Genomic DNA, 20,604 nt, shown 5'->3' with positions numbered 1-20,604 from the left:
ACAGCTCAGCGCGCAAACCTACACCCTAGATCCTGCTGCAACTAAATCTGATCCTGGCCTCTCCTGAGGTTGTTACACTCACACTTACCAATATACACATCAGGAATAGGAACGTATGCTGATTTTCCCCTCTTTATCTTTAAGTATTGTCATCTAAATTAAAATAGATTATGTGTGCTTTTGGGATCTTATTGGTCCAATAATATTGTTTATCCGCACCTTCTTTTTTGTCAATAAATCAGATCAACAGTTTCTTATTTTACAGGAATCAATCTAAATTGGTTGCAGTCAACAGAATTTCCAATATTTGGGGAAATTTATATAGAATCATTTCACTTTTATTGAAGCAAACCCAATGCTAAGGTATTTACACATGATAGTTGTGAACTCTGAGCTTTACAATATAAGAACAATTTCATTGAATGGAAATATTCTACTACAGAAAGGATCTGAAAGTATCCATTTTTGATCAAAGGTCTAAAGTTGTTTACATTGCAGTTTCCATTCTGAGATGAAAGGAGGGAAAGAAAATCTGTGAGCAGATCTGTGAAATTTAGTGAGCAGAAAATCTGGTACACACAAACTACACTTAATCCAGAGTGGCACAGTGGTAAGCACTGCTACCTCAGAACACCAGGGTTCCAGGTTTGATTTTACCCTCGGGCAACTATCAATGTGGAGTTTGGATATTGTTTCTGTGTCTGTGTGGGTTTCCTCCGCATGCTCAGGTTTCTTCCCATTGTCCAAAGATGTGCAGGATAGGCATTTTGGTTGTGCTAAATTGCCCACACTGTCCAGGGAGGTGCAGGCTAGGTGGGTTAGCCATGGGAAATGCAATGTTGCAGGGATATGGTTAGGTTGTGTGTCTTGGTGTCTTTGGATTATTGGTTGGACACAATGGGCCAAATGACCTATCCCCACACTGTAGGGATTCTATAAATTCAATTTTATTTTTATGCTGTTGAGAATTTTAGTTTGTTCTTAGAAGTATTCTATGAAAGTCAAATTAAATTTCTCTAACTTTGACAATTGCCATCATATTTGAAAACCTATCAAATAAATAAAATTATTCCTGTACCTTCCAGCAGATCTATGTAGACTTGCGTCGATTCATCAGGGCGGGCTGTATGACGTTATCATATAGTCTTTGATTGTGATAACTATATCTGCCCCAGGAGATTCTTGGGTAGAACAGTGAAACAATGAAAATGGAAATCAGTGTTTCATTACGAATTTTTTATTGGCTGAACAGAATGCGCAATAAAACTTAATTGAACTGAAATTAAAAATTCATGAGGTTTTCTTTCCTTTATTCTGCTGAAGCTATCATATAAATCAATGTCAGAAAGATTTAAACCAATATTTCACAAGATAAACAACTGGGAACTGTATGTCAAAACAACACCATAAGATAAATGAAAAAGTATTATCAATGTTATCAATGTTCCAATTAAGCGGAAATTTGAGTTAAAATAGCATCTCAGGGATAGTGTTGGAACTTCATTTTAATGATTCTGTTAATACTTTTATTGGTGCATTCTGTATAATATCTTGGTTTGTTTCTCTCTTTTGTGTAATAATCTTATATTCTGCTGTTAAATATAATCTGCAATTTCATATGAATACTTTTAGTAATTGACAAATTAAAAAAAACTGTCAAGCCAGGTTTCATTCTGTGATCTACCTTGACAACTGGTACCATCCGCTGTTCACTAACTATCTTACAGTCATCAGTTGTTGACTTTCTGATGGACAAATATATCCTGGTTCATAAAGCAAATTCAGCATGCAGCTGGTTTTAATACACTTTGGTGATTGCCTGAGTAGACTGTAGTTTTGTGTTCTGGAGTGATCTTCATTATGGAGTTACTGGGCTGAGACTGACAGAGCTCATTTATTTGAGGTATGTAATCCACTTCCTTGAAAAGAGAAAAAGCAATCTCCTTTTTTGGGGTTGAATTTATGCTTTCCAGGGGTAGTGAAGAGTGACCAATATCTATACAGCTTTGCTGCGGTACTGCTAAACTAAGATAATTTCTAAATCAATATTGCTGACTTGTGTACGCCATATTTCCGATTCTGCAGGTTCACAATGATCCAACATGCCAATCTTCTCCATATTCTTGTCAGCGATCAGTCAGCTTGTTCTTTGCCTATGAAGGGGAAATTATTCTACAAAGTCATGAAGTTATCCATCATGGACAAAGGTCAGCTTTTTGCTTCAAGAAATTCCCAATTCTTCCGGCTAATTAAGGTTGTTCTAAACAAAAACCTTGTGTTGAAGATTTATTTAGATAGGAATATTTCTTTTCATTATGACCTAATATTACTGAATCAATCAGACTGTAACTCCTATTGAGGAGACTCTTGCAACACATTCCAAAGTGTTTTCTGTGCCACATCTTTAAATATGTTAGTATATAAATCTCTACAATGTTGAGAGGGTTCACTGAGACAGACAAGTACGGAGCTGAAGTCTTGAAGTCCTGTAATTCTTTATTTGGATGTTAAAGGTGTCTGACTCCACTGAATTCAGGTCAGTGAGTAATAACTTGAACATGCACGTTGTGTTTTCTAGCAAAAAACATTAAAAATGGAAGGAAGTAAGGAACAATGAAAGCAGAAATTCTTAAAGGTCTTTCACTCCAGTGTGACGTAACTTTTCTTTTGCTGAATTAAAAAAAATTTATGAAGCTTTATAGGGGCAGCTGGGCTGTATTGACCCCTTTGACATTTGGTAAGAGGTTGTAAACTGGAAAAGGTAAACATGTTTTGGGCTGAGCCTTAATATAGAGCAAACATTGCAAGAAGTGGTTGATTGTGTGGTTGCCATCCCTCATGTTCATAGATTGTGGGGCAAATGTAGAAGGAATTCTCCTGCTTGAGGAAGAATGCCAAGGTATTGATGTCCACAGCTTGACACCCCAAATTGCCTGTACCTATAGAATGCATACCACAGAGCCTGCATGCTAAACATCATTGACAAGTAGGCAAGGAAACTGAAGCAGAACTTATCATAACTTTCTCATGTGCACTTATAAGTTCAGAAACATTTGATCTAAATACTGTGCCCAGACTTTGAAACCCTTTGGTACAGATAATGTTATATTCCTGCCACCAAACCAAAATTTCCTCTGAAAGTACCAAATTATTCACCTGCATGTGATGGATTACGGACTGTTTTCTCCAGAGAGCTACGAATAAATTACTTTGTGCTACTTTGTCAGAGCTTTCATTGGGAAACTTCCATCAAAGTATAGGAGAAAGTGAAAACTGCAGACGCTGGAGATCAGAGTCTAGAGTGTGGTGCTGGAAAAGCACAGCAGGGCCGGCAGCATCGGAGGAGCATCAGGAATTCCTGATGAAGGGCTCTTGCTAAAAAATCTAAAACATGTGGAACATATCCTGAGATACTGTTGCATAGTGACTGTTTTCAGCCAGCCAGATACTTGCTTTGACCACCAGAGTTCTCAGCATCTTGACTGATGATAACACATGTGAAACTGCAGGAAATACGGTAGATACTAAATGAGTATTTTTGTGTCAGTGTTTACTGGGGAGAAGGATATGGAAGATAGAGAATATGGGGAAATAAATAGTGACCTCTTGCAAAATGTCCTGGTAGGTGTTGATCTGCCTGTCATTCATCTCCTTAGCCCTTATGAGGAGAGGGCATTTACTCTGACTGCCCCAAGCAACTAACTGACCAATTCGAAGCCACTGGGCTAGTATTGGATACTGTCCTGGCCCACTGTCTTTGCAATCATGGGGTCAGAGAGGAGAAAGAGACCATTCAGCCTACTGAATCTACACCAACCCTCTAAAGAACATCCCATCTTCACCCTACCCTCTCCCCACGCTATCCCCGTCATCTCGCATTTAACGTGGTTAATTCACATAGCCTGCACTGTCCTGGACACTACAGGGAAATTTAGCATGGCCACTCTGCCTAATCTTTACATCTTTTATCTGAGCTGACTCCCTCAGACTGGAGGCACCAGCTACTTCATCCTTTCATTCATAGTTATGGTTACCACTCTACTGGTTGCATTGCACCACCCCTATATATTCAGAACTGTACAAAGAGTAATATGGCCATTAACTAAGGGTGGTGCTATCATAATAACACCATTAGTTCTTTATAACCACAAAACACTAGGTCAACGATGTTTAAAAAAATACAAACTTGAATTTCCTACTCTGTTCCCCAGGGTGCAGCTGCCATACATTATTGGAAACCTAAGATTTGAACAAATAGCTGGATACGTACTAGTTAGACATCATCATGGATTTTCTCTGGCATGGGATGGTAATTCAGGAGCCTACATAAAGATGAACGTGGATTATGTCGGAAAAGTATGTGGACTATGTGGCAATTTTAATGGAAATATGCATGATGACTTATACACTAGCTACGGTAAGTTTAAAAAATGTGAATCAAGTAAGCACTAATATGGTAATCTGATATGGTTGTGTATCATATAATCTTGGAGAAATGTTAGATATCTCAACATAAATTTGATACCATTTATCTTGCAATGTACAAAGTATGTTTTTTTGTACTCTGTAATTCAAATATCTTTTGTTTGCATCCAAAAATTTCTAAAACCATTTCCATTGCACATACCAAAAGACCCATTCCAAAGATAATTATGGAGCAATGAACTAGTTTACTGTAGCCATGTCTCAAAAGATTTGTATTCTTTTCCATTATGGCTATTCAATGGGAGCATCTGATTGTGCAGTGGGCTCTTTAAACCCTTTCTCATTGAGCAAGAAAAATACTGTGCTGTCAGAATAGAGGGTCAACATAATTTGAATAATGGCATGGTCATATATAGCATAGATGTAGCTTTTTTTTCTCCAGAGAAACCAAAGTTTTTAATATATACATTATTGACATACAATCGCTGGAGAACTATTGTAAATTGCATGTTTCACTTCAGTTATTTTTGTTCCAGTATAAACAATGTAAACAATGAGAATATTAAATAACACTAAATGAAAAGGGATGCCATTTTGCTACAAGTATACAAAGCCCTGGTTAAACTAATTTATAGGTCAGTTCACTGCATGTTCGAAGCAATATTTTCACCATGGAAATATTATGAAGACAAAATTATTAAATGATTGTGGCAGTCCTCCCATCCCCAAAATTTGTGAACCTGACACCATGTAAAACTCCCCTGTCCATATCCTTACTGTCAAATAGTCCTCTTCACTGACCAGCCTGCTTGAGCAATGTCTCAAGTTTAAAATTCTCATCCATGTTTTCAGATTCTTCCATGGTTTCACTTGCTCCCTCTCTCAATAATCTGTTCCAGCTCTGTAGCCCTTCCAAGCTACCTGAACTCCTTCCTGAGGATCTCAGACTTAAATTGTTCTTCCATTGGTGACCTGTTTAAGAAAAGGCCCTGCCCTTTGGAAATTCTTCCCTAAACCATAGTGTGTCTCTACTTTACCTTCCTCCCTTAACATTCATCTTTGACTAAACTTTTAATCTTGTGTGATTCAGTGTTAAATTTTAATTCCTAATGGCCCTATGCCTTGAAAAATTATTCAATTTGAAAGTCTTTGTGTAAATACAGATTGATATCATACCCCTATGTTCTAGACTTTTAAACCAGTTGAAAACTTCTGTCTCAATTTAACTCATCAATTTCATTAAAAAAATCATTTTAAAAACCCCAATCAAGTCACCCTTAACCTTCTGTTCAGGAAATATAAGCATGCTTTATGTAATCACTCCTCTGAATCTAACCTTTGAACCGATGTGTCACGATTTCTAAGGCTTTTAATGAAACATTTAAAAACAGCCAGCATTTCTTAAACAGAAGTGCACTGTGGTTGCAGAAAGGAAGGAATTTTATGAAAGAAGAAATAGCTACTGATGGCTCTTTAATCAAGTAGGGGATCCAGGAGGGAGGTCCTCTTTAATTTTCCGTGGAACAAAAAGTCCTTCAGGCAATACTTGAGTTAACACTGAGACGATGTAGGAGTAAGTATCAATGCCCAGAACACAGCTGCAATGATGCAATAGGCTGAATGACCTATACACAGTTGTAAAGGTTAAAATGTAGCTTTGTATTGTTTCCTCATGTCTGTGTCGCCTCTGATCTCGCTACTCTTCTCCCCGGGTTTCTTTTCTCATCAATCTGCCTCTGCACTCCTTCTACATACTGATTGTAACCTGTAGATCCTCACCACTATTCCTAATTCATGTCTCCACATGTCACCTCCAATACACGACAGAGCAGCTATTCAACAATCACTGACATTTTCTTTAAACATCTCACAGAGGATTTACTAACAATCCCTTCACAGGATGCTGGCCAATAATCTGAGACCAGAAACCACGACTGGAAGAATTGGAGCACACTGCCACATGCAATACCCTCTAGTGGAAGTTCTGCTGGCTATTTTAAGAAAGGGGAGCATTATGGCCATATCAATTGGCAACATTGGCAAAGATATCAAGCTAAATTTACTCACAGCTTAGGCTTTTTGTTCAAAAAAGACATCTTTCTTCTAATTCATAGAAACACTTTAGATGGTAAACTGCAGATGTTTTTACTAGCTCACCCTTCGCACCAGAAGCTAATCTTCCCCACTCCCCTTCATGCCACGAACAATATGGAAATCCTCGTGTCACTCCAGAAATAAGAGGGCAGCATTCCTGCAGAATTTGTGAAACTTGGCCGGATCCCAACATGTTCTGAGATAGGCCAGACATGCAGTAAGGTGGAAGATTAGTTGTTATGTAGTTGACTACAGGTCACCACATGTATGCAGTAGATACAGAGGTGGGTTTGAGCAACAAAAATGCATTGCGCTATGTAGGAGAATTGCATAAGGCTCTGCTGCATTGGATTTAGATGCTGAGTTTGATGACCAAGCATTAGAAAATGCTAGGTACATTGAGAAGCTTCTCCACAAACTCACATATAATTGGATGAATTCAACTTCAGTGCCTTGTGGAGAGCATTCTGTCTGAAATGGAGCGACTGGTGAGTTCCGTGATTAGAGCAGTAGTGCTTTGCTAGAGCTCCTTCTGGCACTCAATTCTACTACCATGGAAGCTCAAATATCTACAGTGGGAAAATTCCAATGTGGTCTTCCTAGACATCACACCAGTGCACTGAAGGCTCATTCACAACCACTGGACTAATCCATCACAGCCATGAGAAAATGACATTAGTTTCCATGGAGAGACACTTTCACTCAAGGCTGCTATCCTGACACTCAGTCTTGTAACATTTGTGTCACACTGTCAGCTAAACCAGACTGCCTCAGTCATGCCAGATCTCTGCTGTTTGCAGCCAGGCTGTCAATGCCCAGATCTACTCAAATTTGTTCACCATGATTGTGTATTGTTCTCAATGGAGCTTTCCAACTTCCAACTCGCATCCGCAGCGAATAGATTTCCTAAGAGCACTTCGATAGTAAAACAAGCACACAAAATGAGCCATAAGGTGTCTTACCAGAATAATTGTTAATTATTGCTCGTAAGTATTTGGCCCTGATAGAATTGAGTTGATAGAGAAATTATTTTCTGGAATGTATTTTCATGTTGGTTGTTGTATTTGTGGTGAAGTGAGGGCAGGATCCATCAGAATGGACTGAAGGAAGACAGTGGAATGCTGATGTATACGCAGTATTGATAAGGCATGCATAGCTATAGGGGAATTTCGGAGAGCAGAGGTGATTCACAACTTTGAATGAGCTAAGAGCCCTGAAACTAGGGGCAGTGGTTGATAATGCTTCCAGTAATGTTCCTTCTGGACTTGCTCCTTCTGCATTTTTGCTAGCCAGATAACGGTAAGGATTGTTTCCTTGTGATGTTAACATTATGAAGCATGCAGTTAACATCTGCACATAGAATAGAAATTTATTGGCACATGTACTTCTACATGAAAACTACAGTGAAAAGTTTTATAAGTCCCCACAGCACCCCACCTACGTCAATGTCAGAAATCATGCATAATAATAAACAGAAAAATAAAATTAAGGCAAAATTCATCACAGTTCAGGTAATGGTGCCTGGGCTCAGGGAAAGCCGACTAAGGAAGGATGGAATACCATGAAGAGACAGCTGGGAGAAGATTGCCATTCCGGAACAATTCCACCATTCCAGAACAAGACCACTATTCTGGAACAAGACCGCCATTCTGGGACAAGTCTGCCATTCTGGAACAAGATTGCCATTCCAGACAAGACCTCTGCACTGGGCTGCTGGAGCACTGGTCAGAAGCCTCTGCTGAAGAAGGCCGCCATGCTGGACGGAGATCATCACTTCCGAACAAGACTGCCTGCATGGCCGCTGGAATACCTGGACACTGAAGATGAAGAAGACCTCCACACGGGGAGGAGACTGCTATGCTGGGACAAGACTGCCACACCGGGAAACTGCCATATTATACTGAGAACGCCACTTCTCCTCCTTCAGGCTCCCGGGCCTAGCCGCACACCTACAGCCTCGGCCTAGCCTTTGTGTCCAGGTAAGGGGAGTCAGTCTGGGACTGCTTCTTACTGAGTGGGAGACCCAGGGGGCATCATATCCATCCTCTCCTGGTGCTGCTGTGCTGCTGCTGCTGCCGGAAGCCTCTTTTTTATCTGTCACTCTCTAGGACTTAAAAGAAAAGAAAACAGAGAAAAAGGGAAAAAGAAAAGAGAGAGAACCAAAGAGAAGAGAGAAGCAAAGCTGTTGGGAGTGGATGCGCCCTCTACTCCGCCACCATTTTACAATCTCTTCAGAGACCATTAACTTAAAATAATATCAAACTTTCAGTGTGTAACTGAAAGGATGGCATGACAACAATTCATGTTTAAGATCTTTGCAGTAACAAGCAAATTAAAAACAGCATTAACTCAACATTATTTCATAGGCAACGTAAGCTACAGAACAGATCAAATACAAATTTAAACTATAGATCAGATCCTGTATATTTAGCACAACCCACTTCATTGTCTTTTAGGTGGATATGTTCTTCTGGAACAAGTCAAAAGCCATTCTTATTTCTCACGAGTCTACTTCTGTCCTTTTTCTTTTACCAGCCAGCCAACTATTAACACAGGAATGTCATTCAAGGTGAGGGTTCTTCCTAGCCATTTTTGCTCTCCTGCACGATGCCGAATCTTCCAGCCTTGGTGTCAAATCTTCATGAGCTTTGTCTTTTCAGTTTGAGCGTGCGCTCCCTCACTTTTCACAAATTGCTTCATAATCTTCACCAAGTCTTTCACTAACCTTGACCAGGATGATATATCTATCCACAAAACTCAATGGCACTATTATTTCTTTTCCACAGAGTGTGTCAGTGCATCTACATTTTCTCCATACTATATTTACTACTGATGGCAGTGTGTGTCAAGTTCGCTTTTAGCCTAAATGGTACCATACAATGGCCTGTAAGTTTCCAACATCATAATGGCAAGCTGTCGATCTCTGGTACTGCTGACAGTAGAAATTGTTGCTTTTATGCATATTTGAAATGTGAAAGATTTAATGTGCTTAGCCCACCTTTCACGAGTGGCCATTAGATGTGACCTACCATTTGTCCACTTGATCTTCATTCAAGGGGAAAATCTGTGCTTAAGAGAACGTGTATTTTTCTCAAATTATATTCAATTGTTTGAATTTATTTTAGGTTTATTAGCCGAAGAAATAGCTATTTTTGGTAACAGCTGGAGAGAAGAAATTCCAGATAAGGAACACTGTCGCATAATTCCTGTCAACTACCCAGCACCATGTTTTGGTCAAAATCAAAGGGTAATTGAAGTTAGTTATAAACCAATTGAATTTTAAGCTTAGTTTTATTTTCAGGATATTAAATTGTTTTGAAGTTGTTTACTGATATCGTAGATTATAACAGTTTCAGTGTTCTTTGCAATGATCAGGAGAATTAGAAATGACATTGCTGTAATGTGTTATATAAGAGAAAACTGTTTTTAGAAATATACCATTCTCCTTTCTAATGAACAGTAATTTTATCTTCCAAATATCTAACTGCTTAATCAGAAGTTTCTGTAACCGGTCTGTTTTCTCCAATGTTGCTTGTGTGCCGAACATTTGGCTACAATATCATTTTGTTGGGATCCATTGTGAGGGGAGTAAATATTTCATAAAAAGCACATTAACAACAGAGATGCTAAAGTCAGAAGCAGAAAGATTGATAGAGGAAAACAATGGTATTCAAGTTAATAGAGAAGGTTGTATTTGTAGGGAAGGTAGTGCCTTGTATACATAGTCCAAGATGTGGGCAAGAAGATAGTTAAAAATGCTGAAGGTAAAGTTAGTATTCGAGAGATTTGTTACTGAGCAGGCAATCTGAATTCATTGGAAACTCTGGAATTCACTATAATAAACATGTGGTCATTAATGTATAAATAATGAATCAATGACTTTAATCTACATGAATAAATAGTGCAGATGTAGAAAGATACTCAACTGTATTCAAATTTTATTATACTCTAATACATAAATATTGTAACAAAAATTGACAATGTGAAAGATATATTTGATCTATTCAATAAATTGAACATTATGAATGTGCTAGGCTTCCCTCATGATGGTTTATGATTCAAGTCCCATCCCAGAAAGCAATAATGAATGGTCATTTGATTTGATTAAGCATGGTAGTCATTTCTGATGGAAACAGAGTGGCAATCACCACCCCACCTTCACACTTAATCAATTCCATCCCCACTTCCCAGTGTTTCCTGGTTACATTAATACTTTGCCCAGAAAAATAATTGTTTTTTTTTGTGGAAACAACTGACTGCACTATCTGTTTAATGCAAAAGCAGTTGAGAAAATGGGTTGCTACATGCTGCTAGAATGAAATAAGGTGAAGGTGAAAAATTGGCTACAGATTCACACCAACTTTGAATACTATGGCAAGTTTGATGCTGGGGGTGTGGGATCATTTAATAAGGGATGGTGGTAGTGCCTTCACCCTGATTAAAATAATGGTGGGAAAGCAAATGAACATTAATTGACCAGTTAGTACTCACTTAAGAATCTCATTCTGTTTCAGTTGTTAAAAATATTGGAGAATGGCTTCTTATGGTACAATGGTGATGTCCCTACCTCAAAGCAAGGTGGACTACATTTAAGTCCCAGTTGCTCCGATCGAAAGAGTATAAAAGTAGGGATGTTTTGTAGAAATTATACAAAGTATTATCTTGTTATTTTTAAAAAATTAATCTGACTTGTTACAGTGTCCATTTAAGTATGTAATATTTATTGACAAGGTATTGCCAGTTTTCATTACAGGACAGTAATTTACTTGTTGTTTCATTTATATCCTGATAATTATAAGAGTTCTAACATTTTTATGATAATTTCCAGAAAATAAGAAACACTTGTAGCGTGCTTCTTGAGTATCCATTTGTCCTTTGTCATTACCATGTTCAACCTTATCCATACATGGCGAGCTGTGTGAATGATCTCTGCATGTGAGTATGTTAAAATAATACAAGTCTTTAGAACATGTTTAATTATAGAATGTCCTAATAATTCATACCGAATGTATGTCCATTAATAATTGATGATAAAAGATTGTGCAATTAAAATATGTAACATTCCAAAGATCCAGATTATTTGTCCGATTGCAAATGTTGATGAATGAAAAGAAAGACTTTTGCTTAAGTGAATAAGGAAAGGATAATCTAGCTATGCAATTACTTTTCAATGTTGTTACTTTCTTTCATTTGATCAGGTATGGACCCGATAACACAACATTGTGTGCAGTGCTGACCGAGTATGCAAGAGCTTGTGCGCAAGTGAATCAACCATTACATGAATGGAGACAGTTGTTCAACCAGTGTGGTATGATACACTGACAGTAGACATTCAGAGCAGATTTACTACACAGTCTACATTAATACAGAATGGTTTTTGGGTCACATATTAGGCAACTGGAATTGATTCTATGTCATAATCCCAACTACATCCAAGCAAAGACTTTGAAATCATATTCATCAACACTAGGGGTGGGTGAGTTAGGAGCATGCAAGTGTTCTTTAGATGCATGATCCCACTTCATACTTTACAGATATCATTCTGAGACAAATATGTGTGCCATAACAATGTATAAAGAGAGCAAATAGTTTTTGTGACAGAGCAACTTGTATACATTTTTTAACTTGAAAACTAGTTGAAGTTTATTGATCTATTAATCTAATTGATACACAGGATCAAGTACAACCAGTACAGTTGGTTCTGCTATAACGCGTGTTTCTTCAGTGTGAATTGGCTTTGACACGATTGAAGAATTTAGACTGTTATTTGTAAAATGTGAATTTTCCTAATCTATATTGGCTATAACATGATTCCAGCGCCATTAATTTAAATGGTGCAGCTATTGCGTGATTTTCTTATAACGTGAGATTGTATGAGAATGGAACTGTTGTGGTATATCAGAACCGACTGTATGTATTGAGGTGGTTGAGTTCAATAAGATTTTAACCTGAAATAGAACATACTAGTTAGTCAGTAAAGTCACATGACTGTAGCAAATATTGGTCCGGTCGGCATGCGCAAGCAGCTCATTCTTTTATCATCCATTTCATTTATAGAGTCATAGAGATGTAGAGCACAGAAACAGATCCTTCGGTCCAACTCGTCCATGCTGACCAGATATCCTGAACTAATCTAGTCCCATTTGATAACATTTGTCCACTGTCTGTTTAAACTGATCCTATTCATATACCCATCCAGATGCCTTTTAAATGTAATTGTACCAGCCTCCACCACATCCTATACACACCATTCCATGGGAGAAAATTTTGCCCCTTAGGTCCCTTTTAAATCTTGCCCTTCTCACCTTAAACCTATGCCCTCTAGTTTTGGACTCCCCTACCATAGGAAAAAGAACTTGATCATTCACCCTATCCATACCCCTCATGACTTTATAAACCTCTATTAGGTCAACCCTCAACCTCCGATGCTCCACGGAAAAAGGCCCCAGCCTATTCAGCCTCTTCCTATAATTCAAATCCTCCAACCCGCCAACATCATTGTAAATCTTTTCTGAACCCTTTCAAGTTTAACAACATCTTTCCAATAGTAGGGAGACCAAAACTGAGCAATATTCCAACCACCAACTTGTACGGCTACAACATGACATCCCAACTTCCTTAACTTCTCAAACCCCTTTCAGCAGGGTTAAATGAAAAGCTATCACAACTTTATAGTTTGATTGCTAGCTTTAAGCATTAACTAGTTGCAAAAGCCCTTGCTTATTCATGAGCCCCTTTTCAGTCAAGCAATTATTACCTGTGACTAATTATTCCACTGGCTTTGTTTCTGTAGAAATGAAACCTTAATTGATGTCTAGTAAAACAAAACCTCTAGCACTGACCTATTCCTTTACCTATCGCAGTCAGAATATATATGTTAGACATATAAGTATCTTCGAACAGATAATATTTTGTATTTATTATGATGAACAAATAAGTGAACAAAATGTGTGTTGAAAATCGCACAATTGATAGATTTGCAGCGCAATCAGTAGAAGCCTCTTGTGTAACTCATGAATCATATATAATGACTGAGACTGTCTGGTCTTTGCTGTAATTGCCTGCTGCATGATAGATGCTGCTAGAATTGCAGGATTTTGTAAGATCTCACTTGAAGCATTAGGGCAGTCTGGGAACTGTATGATTTATGGAGACATAGGCTGGTGTTCTCTACTTATTTTGAGCTGAAGGCACACTGCTGCTGGCAGCAGAAGAGAGGAATCCAGCTCATGATGAAGTGGAATTTAAAAAAATGTTGTTGTTAATGGGAGCCAAAAGTAGGGGTGTTTTTAATTCCATCGAACTGTTGTCATTTTACTTTGTAAATGTAACAATTCCAAACTGATCTCTTTTGAATGCAATGTGATCATTCACAACCGAAAATCTCAGATTGTCTTCATTGCTAGTTTTTCTTTGCCATTCTTTCCCCCACAGTGCCAGTTTGTGAAGATGGGTTTGTCCACCGTGAATGTGTAGATTGTTGTCCCGTGTCATGTGGCCTGGAGCAGGAATGCATTGACAGTGATTTTCAGTGTCTTGATGGATGCTATTGCCCTGAAGGTAGATTCATAATTTAGATTCATAATTTAAATTAAAATCATTCTTATGCCTCATTTGTTTGCTTGTCCATAGCGAGCCTATCATGTCTTAACGTGTCAAAGATTGACCTTAGTGGATGACAATGACAGCATTAATATCTTTATAAGCCTATTACTTAACTATATTTTAAGTTGACTTTTGGACCTGGTTTTCAAACAGCGTTATAGAAAATTCAAGTAAGTATTGCTGGCATATTACTGAATAAAGCCCCCAATTTAAAAAAAAACACTTGCACTCAGGACATTTGGAAGAATTTTAATATAAAGGGAACAGGTTTTTGAGTATTGTTCAGGATGAGCATGCTCATTGTTTGCAAGTAGATTCAGACTGGTAATGGTGTTACTATGGAGAATGCACTGGTAGATGATGACTGACAGTTAAATAGCTTGGTCCTTTAGTAATTTGGTCAGTACTTTGGCTGTTGCAAGCAGCTGAAGTATCTTACTTGTCTCCAAATTACAATAGAAGAGAAAACAAAATGAGATCAGAGCAAGTTGTTTCTTACTGCGAAAGGTGAGATTAGACAGCTAGTATACCATTTGAGGAAAGAGTAAAGTTATGGTTAAAGTGGTAGTGCAGAGAAAATGAGAAAATGCAGTGAGTCAAAAAAAAACCCAGGACAAACAGATGTGCTTTTGTTGCATTTTTAATTAATCATAGGCTATCCCTTGATTCAAGGATAATGTACACTCAATTAAGAGTTTCTGCCATCTCTTTATGGGACTGAACAGGCTTATTTTGACTCTCAGATCTTCAAATACATGAGGCAGGGCATTACATAAATTGGAATGCAAGACATCTTCCTTTATTGCACTCGCTGTTACTTTGCATCATCATTGAAATGTTGGGTGGAGCATGATGTACCTTGATGGAAAAGTTGTCATGATTTTGAACAATGTGCAGTAGGCTCCTCCTAGTTATTGTTGTCGATGTTGCCATATATCAAATAGAGCTTCTGAGTATGAGCTGCTGTTTGAGAGTGGAGAAAACAGAACCTCTTGGAACAATATTTTACAGGATTGTAGGTATAATGTCCAATGCATTATAAGTGATATTGCAGGAGTCCGGCCTGAATGTTTTGGATCCGGCATCATTAGAGATACAAACATTTGTCCAAATGTTGTTGCAATGAGTCTGAAGAATGTGGCATAGGCATTGCTGGTAGATTTTATCAAACACTCTATTTGTGTCTCACTGATACACGGTCCAGGTCTCTCTGTAGTATAGGAGTGTGGCCACTGAAATTGCTCTATATACCAGGACTTCTGTTGACTTGTGGAAGACTTTGTTGTCAAACATGCAATGCTTATATTTGTAGAAGACAGGGTTATTGCATTGATCCAGTTTTGGATCTCTTTGTTAATGCAGGCCTTTTGAGAGAGGTGGATGCCAAGGTATGAGAACCACTCAACGTGTTCCAGGGTCATTGCTTTAGGCAACAAAATAGATCAAACAGCATAAAGACAATAAAAACTGTTTCATTCCTGAGACTGAGGGAGGAGTAGGGTGGAGGAGCTCTTTTCCCTCCCAATTCTACAGGATGACTGCATGAAGTCTTGATGCGAGCAGAAGCTCAACAGCTCTGGAGACCTCATCTAGAATACCACAGGTTTTGTTATTTTTGATCTTCCTTGCTTGTTGCAGCTGTCTCTATTATTCAATGAATTCTACCACCAGATACTGTGGGATGGCCTGGAGAGAATCAGCTTATTACTGAGGACTAAAGAGTCTTTTAAACAAATCTGTTTGTAACTTGGCAACACTTTGAATCCCAAGAGCTTCCTCATATATCTCATCTAGAAGACCTGGCATTATACAATATAACAACATTTGACTCCATCCCATCTCTACTTGTCTGCTGGTGAAACCTTCATGCATGCCTCCATTTGGTGTAGTTTTGGCTATTTCAGTTCTTGTCTTGGCTGGATTGCTCACATTCCACCTCCATAAACTTGAGGTCATACTAAACTTTGCTCCCCCAATCATATCTTCACTTGCAGCAAACTGATCTACATTGGTTCCCAGTCAGGCAGCATCTCATTCTTGTTTCCAAATACCTCCATGGCTGCCTGTTCCCTGTATTTGTAATCTCCTGCAGTCCCACAACCCATTGAGGTATCTGCACTCCTCTCATTCTGATCTGTGTATTCCTAATATTAATTGGTCCACCATTGGTGACTGTGACTTCCATTATCTAACATCTAAACTCTGGCATACCCTCCCTTAACCTCACTGCCTCTCCTCACTAAGATACTCCTTAAAGTTTCACTCTGTGATTAAGACTTTAGTGATCAGCACTAATATTGGACTCAGTATCATGCTTTGTATCAATGTGCTCTTGTGAAGTGCTGTGCAATGTTTTATTGTATTATTGGCATGATTATAAATGCAAGTTGTTATTGCCAAAGTGGTTTTAAGGAACAACCAAAGTATTCCTCAAGTTTGAATGTTATGATTGAAAAGTTTTTTTGTTCTGGTTTTATCAACTAACCATTCGCTAGTAATTTTCTGCACCTACTTGTAAACCAAAGTTTAAATATAACTTTTAATATGACCAATAGTATTTTCTGACAGCTATAAAATGTTATTCAAAATAAGGCATACAATGATGTAATTGTTTCTTACAGGTTTAGTTTATGAAAATGGAACATGTTTGAACTCCACAGAGTGTCCTTGTACGTTTCATGGGATTCCCTATACTTCAGGCTCTGTAATTCAGAAACAATGCAGCTACTGGTTAGTGATTCATTCGTCAAGGTGTCTTTCCATTCTCAGGAGGATTTATTTCACATTAAAACAGTGTAAAATTCTTCTGTTATTGTGAATGTAATATATGGTCGCTTAGATCTTCCAGTCTCCCTAAAAGATGCACGTTGGTACCTCTTGGTGTTTGATGCTGGGACAGTGGATAATTATCAGGAAGCTTAAATTTCCATGGGCAATTACCTTGCACCCAGAGTTAGATTTTGAGTTTTTGCAGCGTTCTGATTTATTTATATTTAATAATTTTCGCAGAGATATTGCTGGAATTATAACCTTCTCAAACCAACCACTGACTATAATATTAGCCACTGTTCCAGTTACTCAAAACTGGAACCCCCAAGCTCACTCACAATAGTTGTTCCCTCTCCCTGGCCATCCAATGCCCCAATCCCACAGACCTCGGGCACCCCAACCCAAATGGGTGCCAAGTGATATCACTTTCACCACAATGGGCATTAGAGCAGCACTGAAAATCTCCCACCCCCATTGGATGCCTGATCCGTCCCCCATGGACACTTGACCAATCCACTTCCAACCACCTGAAACTGTACTCAGTCCTCAACCTCTCACTTACTGAGCTGCTATGGGCAACCGTCCTCACTCAGCTACCTTACATACTTCACTTCTCTCCCTTACTATCAAGGTGGATTTGAGACCTTTAGCAATGTGTACTTTCTGGAACATTGCAACCAATTTCATTAAAAAAAGAAGTAACAGTTTTGGCAATGATTCAATTCAATGCTGTCTCCGTGATTGCTGGACTGCTTCAGTTCTGAAGGATCCTACATCTGAAGTCTAGCTGGAAAAACTAAGGAATAACTGAACAATCTTTCACCTGATTTGGGCCGGAAATAGGAATTTCTGACTCAAGTTGAAAGATTTGGGCTGATGTCTTATTAAGATAAATTCAAGGTTTTTATACAAATCTTTTTAAATATTTAATTGATGTGGATCATTTGAAATAGATCTGGATCTTCTATTGCAACAGAAGTGTTAAATTGGAAAACAACAGGACCATGAATGTAGACAAGGGATGTGAATATAATGGATAGACAGATTTGAGATAATATTCTAACTTTTCTCTCCCACCAACAATTCCAATCAGAAATTTATTTACATGCTGAGCATGACTTTCCAGTTATTACAGAAATAGTTGGAACTTAGAGTGACTATTCCTAGTATGTAAGACTCCCGTCCAGCAAATTAAGATAATCCAAGACTTGTTCAGCTTTTCAGCATTTAAGTTCATTGAATTAATCCTCCTTCATAGTTTGGAAGCCCTTGACATACCATTTTGGTTTATATAATAAATTCAGGATCTGGTTCTGAGGCAGACTTATGGAGAAATAAGGAAAGTAATTACCAGGACAGAGGTTTCGGGCCTCTAGCAGCCTCTTTCTGAGAACCCTAGAGGAGAAGAATCCATCTCATGGCTGGATTTTGTCACAGGTCATCACTTTAGGACCTTACTTAAATAGTTAAGATTGTTCAAGATTAGGAGAACATGAAATTTGTTAGAATGGTGCTAATTATCCTGCGAACATCCTTTATAATTTGAAAAGTGAATGTTTATTGTGAAGTAGATAAGAAATTTATGAAATTTAAAATTATACGTGCTGTATGCTATTATTTGAAGACTTAAGTATAAGAAAATTCACATATTCAGGATTTGTTGGAAGTGCCACAAGACTTGAAACTACAATACACAGATGGATTTTAATCCTTAGATGACCCATTTCTTGATGTCACCCTCCCAAGTGAATTTTCCGAGTGAATGTGCATACATGTGTTGTTTCCACCCCAGGTAGTTGGTGTAGGCTGGAGACAGGAGTGCTGCCTTCTGATGCTGGATTAAGTGGGAACAGTAGCAAGCTGATGTTGAGGCCAGAAAATTAGGAGACTCAACTCTATTTGCTGGGACTTTGATCTTGTTCAGTCCTCAAACATCCTTACCCGTACACCAAAACCCCATGACTTTTTCATTTTCAATAATTCCTCCTATGCTTTTTCTGTGCCCACTCATACCTTCCATTGTCCCTTCACAAACCATTTTCCACAACCCCTCTTCCACAACCCCTTAACATATCTCTCTCTCTCTTTCTCACACACACACACACTCACTCACTCTCAATCTCTCTCTCCCATCTGCCTATTATTAATGTTCACAAAACAAATGCTCACTTAGAAGGGAGCAAGTAACAAGGGAAAAGGGAAGACAGTTAAGATTTGGGATAATATTATACTTGATGCACACTGAGCTGAAGTTAAACAATTAAACCATCTTTAACTCTACATTGAACGTCATTGTATCAGCTGTGGTTTGGTACTGGTATTCTCACCCCTGAGCCAGGAGCATTCTGGATTCAAGTCTGTGATTTTGTTTTCCATTTTATAATTCCCTTGTGAAATGTAAGCATTTATTTCCCGTCCCTAGTTGCCCTTCGGAAGGTGATGGTGAGCTGACTTGAGCTGTTGCAATTTGTGTGCTGTTGTTAGACTTACAATGCAGTGAGAGGGAGAGATTCCAAGATTTTGGTGCAGTGACAATATAGGAACAAGTCCGCTAATCTGATAGTAACACCCATCTGACACATCAAATCTGAAATCTGGTCACCTAGTATGAGCAGATACTGTTCTCCCTACTACCTCTTGGCTGATCATGGCACTGCCCCAAGACAGAACCTCCATGTTAATCATTTCCTCTGCTGCCTACCCCCAAATGTCTTCCACATGCACACCTTTTGACCCATTTTCTCTTCCTTTCATTATCATTATCATTCGCATTTTTAAAAATGAAGTAATAGGATGTTGGCATCACTGGCTAGCCAGTATTTATTGCCCATCCCTAGTTACCTTTGAGAAGGTTGTGGGCATTTTTGAACTGCTGTTAGACACACAATGCCATCGGGGGTGGGGGATGGTGGGGGTGATGGGGATGTGGGGGTTTCAGTTCCGGCATTTTGACTCAGCTGAACAATGACATTTTTCCCAGTCAGGATGTGAGTGGTTTGGAGCAGGACTTGCAGGTGGAGGTATTCCCCGTACAAATGCTGTTCTTTTCCTTCTTGACAGTAATGACTGTGGGTTTCGCTATTGCCATTTACTTCCTTTCCTTTCTGGTGGTTCTAAATATTTTACTGTCCAAATATAGATCAAAATGCATGTTGTGAGCCGGATATAAACAGAGAGATATTGATAAGTTAAGTAAGTGGGCAGAAAGCTGCAACACAAGAGGGCTTAGAGGTACTTGTGCATAAAGCACAGAAAGTTAGCACACAGCTGCAGCAAGTAATCAGGAAGGTTAAAGGAATTTTAGGGAATAAGAATATAAGAGTAAGGAAATCTTAGTGCATCTGTACAAGATGCTGGTGAGACCATATTTGGAGTACTGAGAGTGGTTTTGGTCCCCGTATTTAAGGAAAGGTATCATTTCTTTGGAGACAGTTCAGAGAGGGTTCACTAGGATGATCCCTGGTATGAAGCAATTGTCTGATGAGCAAAGGTGAAACAGGTTGGGACTGTTCTCACTGGAGTTTTGAAGAATAAGAGGTGATCTCAATGAAATCTATAGAATTCTTAAGGGGCTTGACAGGATGTTTCCCCTCATGGGAGGGTCTAGGACCAGGGAGCGCAGTCTCAGAATAAAGAGGTACCAAGATAAGGAGAAATTTCTTCTCTGCGGGCTGTGAATCGTTGAAGCTCTTTGCCACAGAAAGCTGTAGG

The 20,604-nt window shown here is 38.6% G+C and overlaps 1 protein-coding gene across 1 annotated transcript in view; it reads left to right on the top strand.

Annotated features, from left to right (window-relative positions):
* The window catches only part of otog (otogelin), a 214,952-nt gene that overhangs the window by 17,312 nt on the left and 177,036 nt on the right, over nt 1–20,604 (top strand). The window contains exons 5-11 of the mRNA XM_072592880.1: nt 2,086–2,207; nt 4,212–4,417; nt 9,645–9,766; nt 11,348–11,454; nt 11,718–11,827; nt 13,954–14,079; nt 16,746–16,854. Of these exons, the coding sequence (XP_072448981.1) occupies nt 2,086–2,207; nt 4,212–4,417; nt 9,645–9,766; nt 11,348–11,454; nt 11,718–11,827; nt 13,954–14,079; nt 16,746–16,854 (902 nt within the window). The remainder of the gene's footprint in view (nt 1–2,085; nt 2,208–4,211; nt 4,418–9,644; nt 9,767–11,347; nt 11,455–11,717; nt 11,828–13,953; nt 14,080–16,745; nt 16,855–20,604) is intronic.

This window comes from Chiloscyllium punctatum, chromosome 22 (genome assembly GCF_047496795.1).
Source record: "Chiloscyllium punctatum isolate Juve2018m chromosome 22, sChiPun1.3, whole genome shotgun sequence".
In the NCBI taxonomy this organism is placed as follows: domain Eukaryota; kingdom Metazoa; phylum Chordata; class Chondrichthyes; order Orectolobiformes; family Hemiscylliidae; genus Chiloscyllium; species Chiloscyllium punctatum.
The sequence above is the reverse complement of the archived record's forward strand: the minus strand, read 5'-3'. Positions and strand labels throughout refer to the sequence as shown.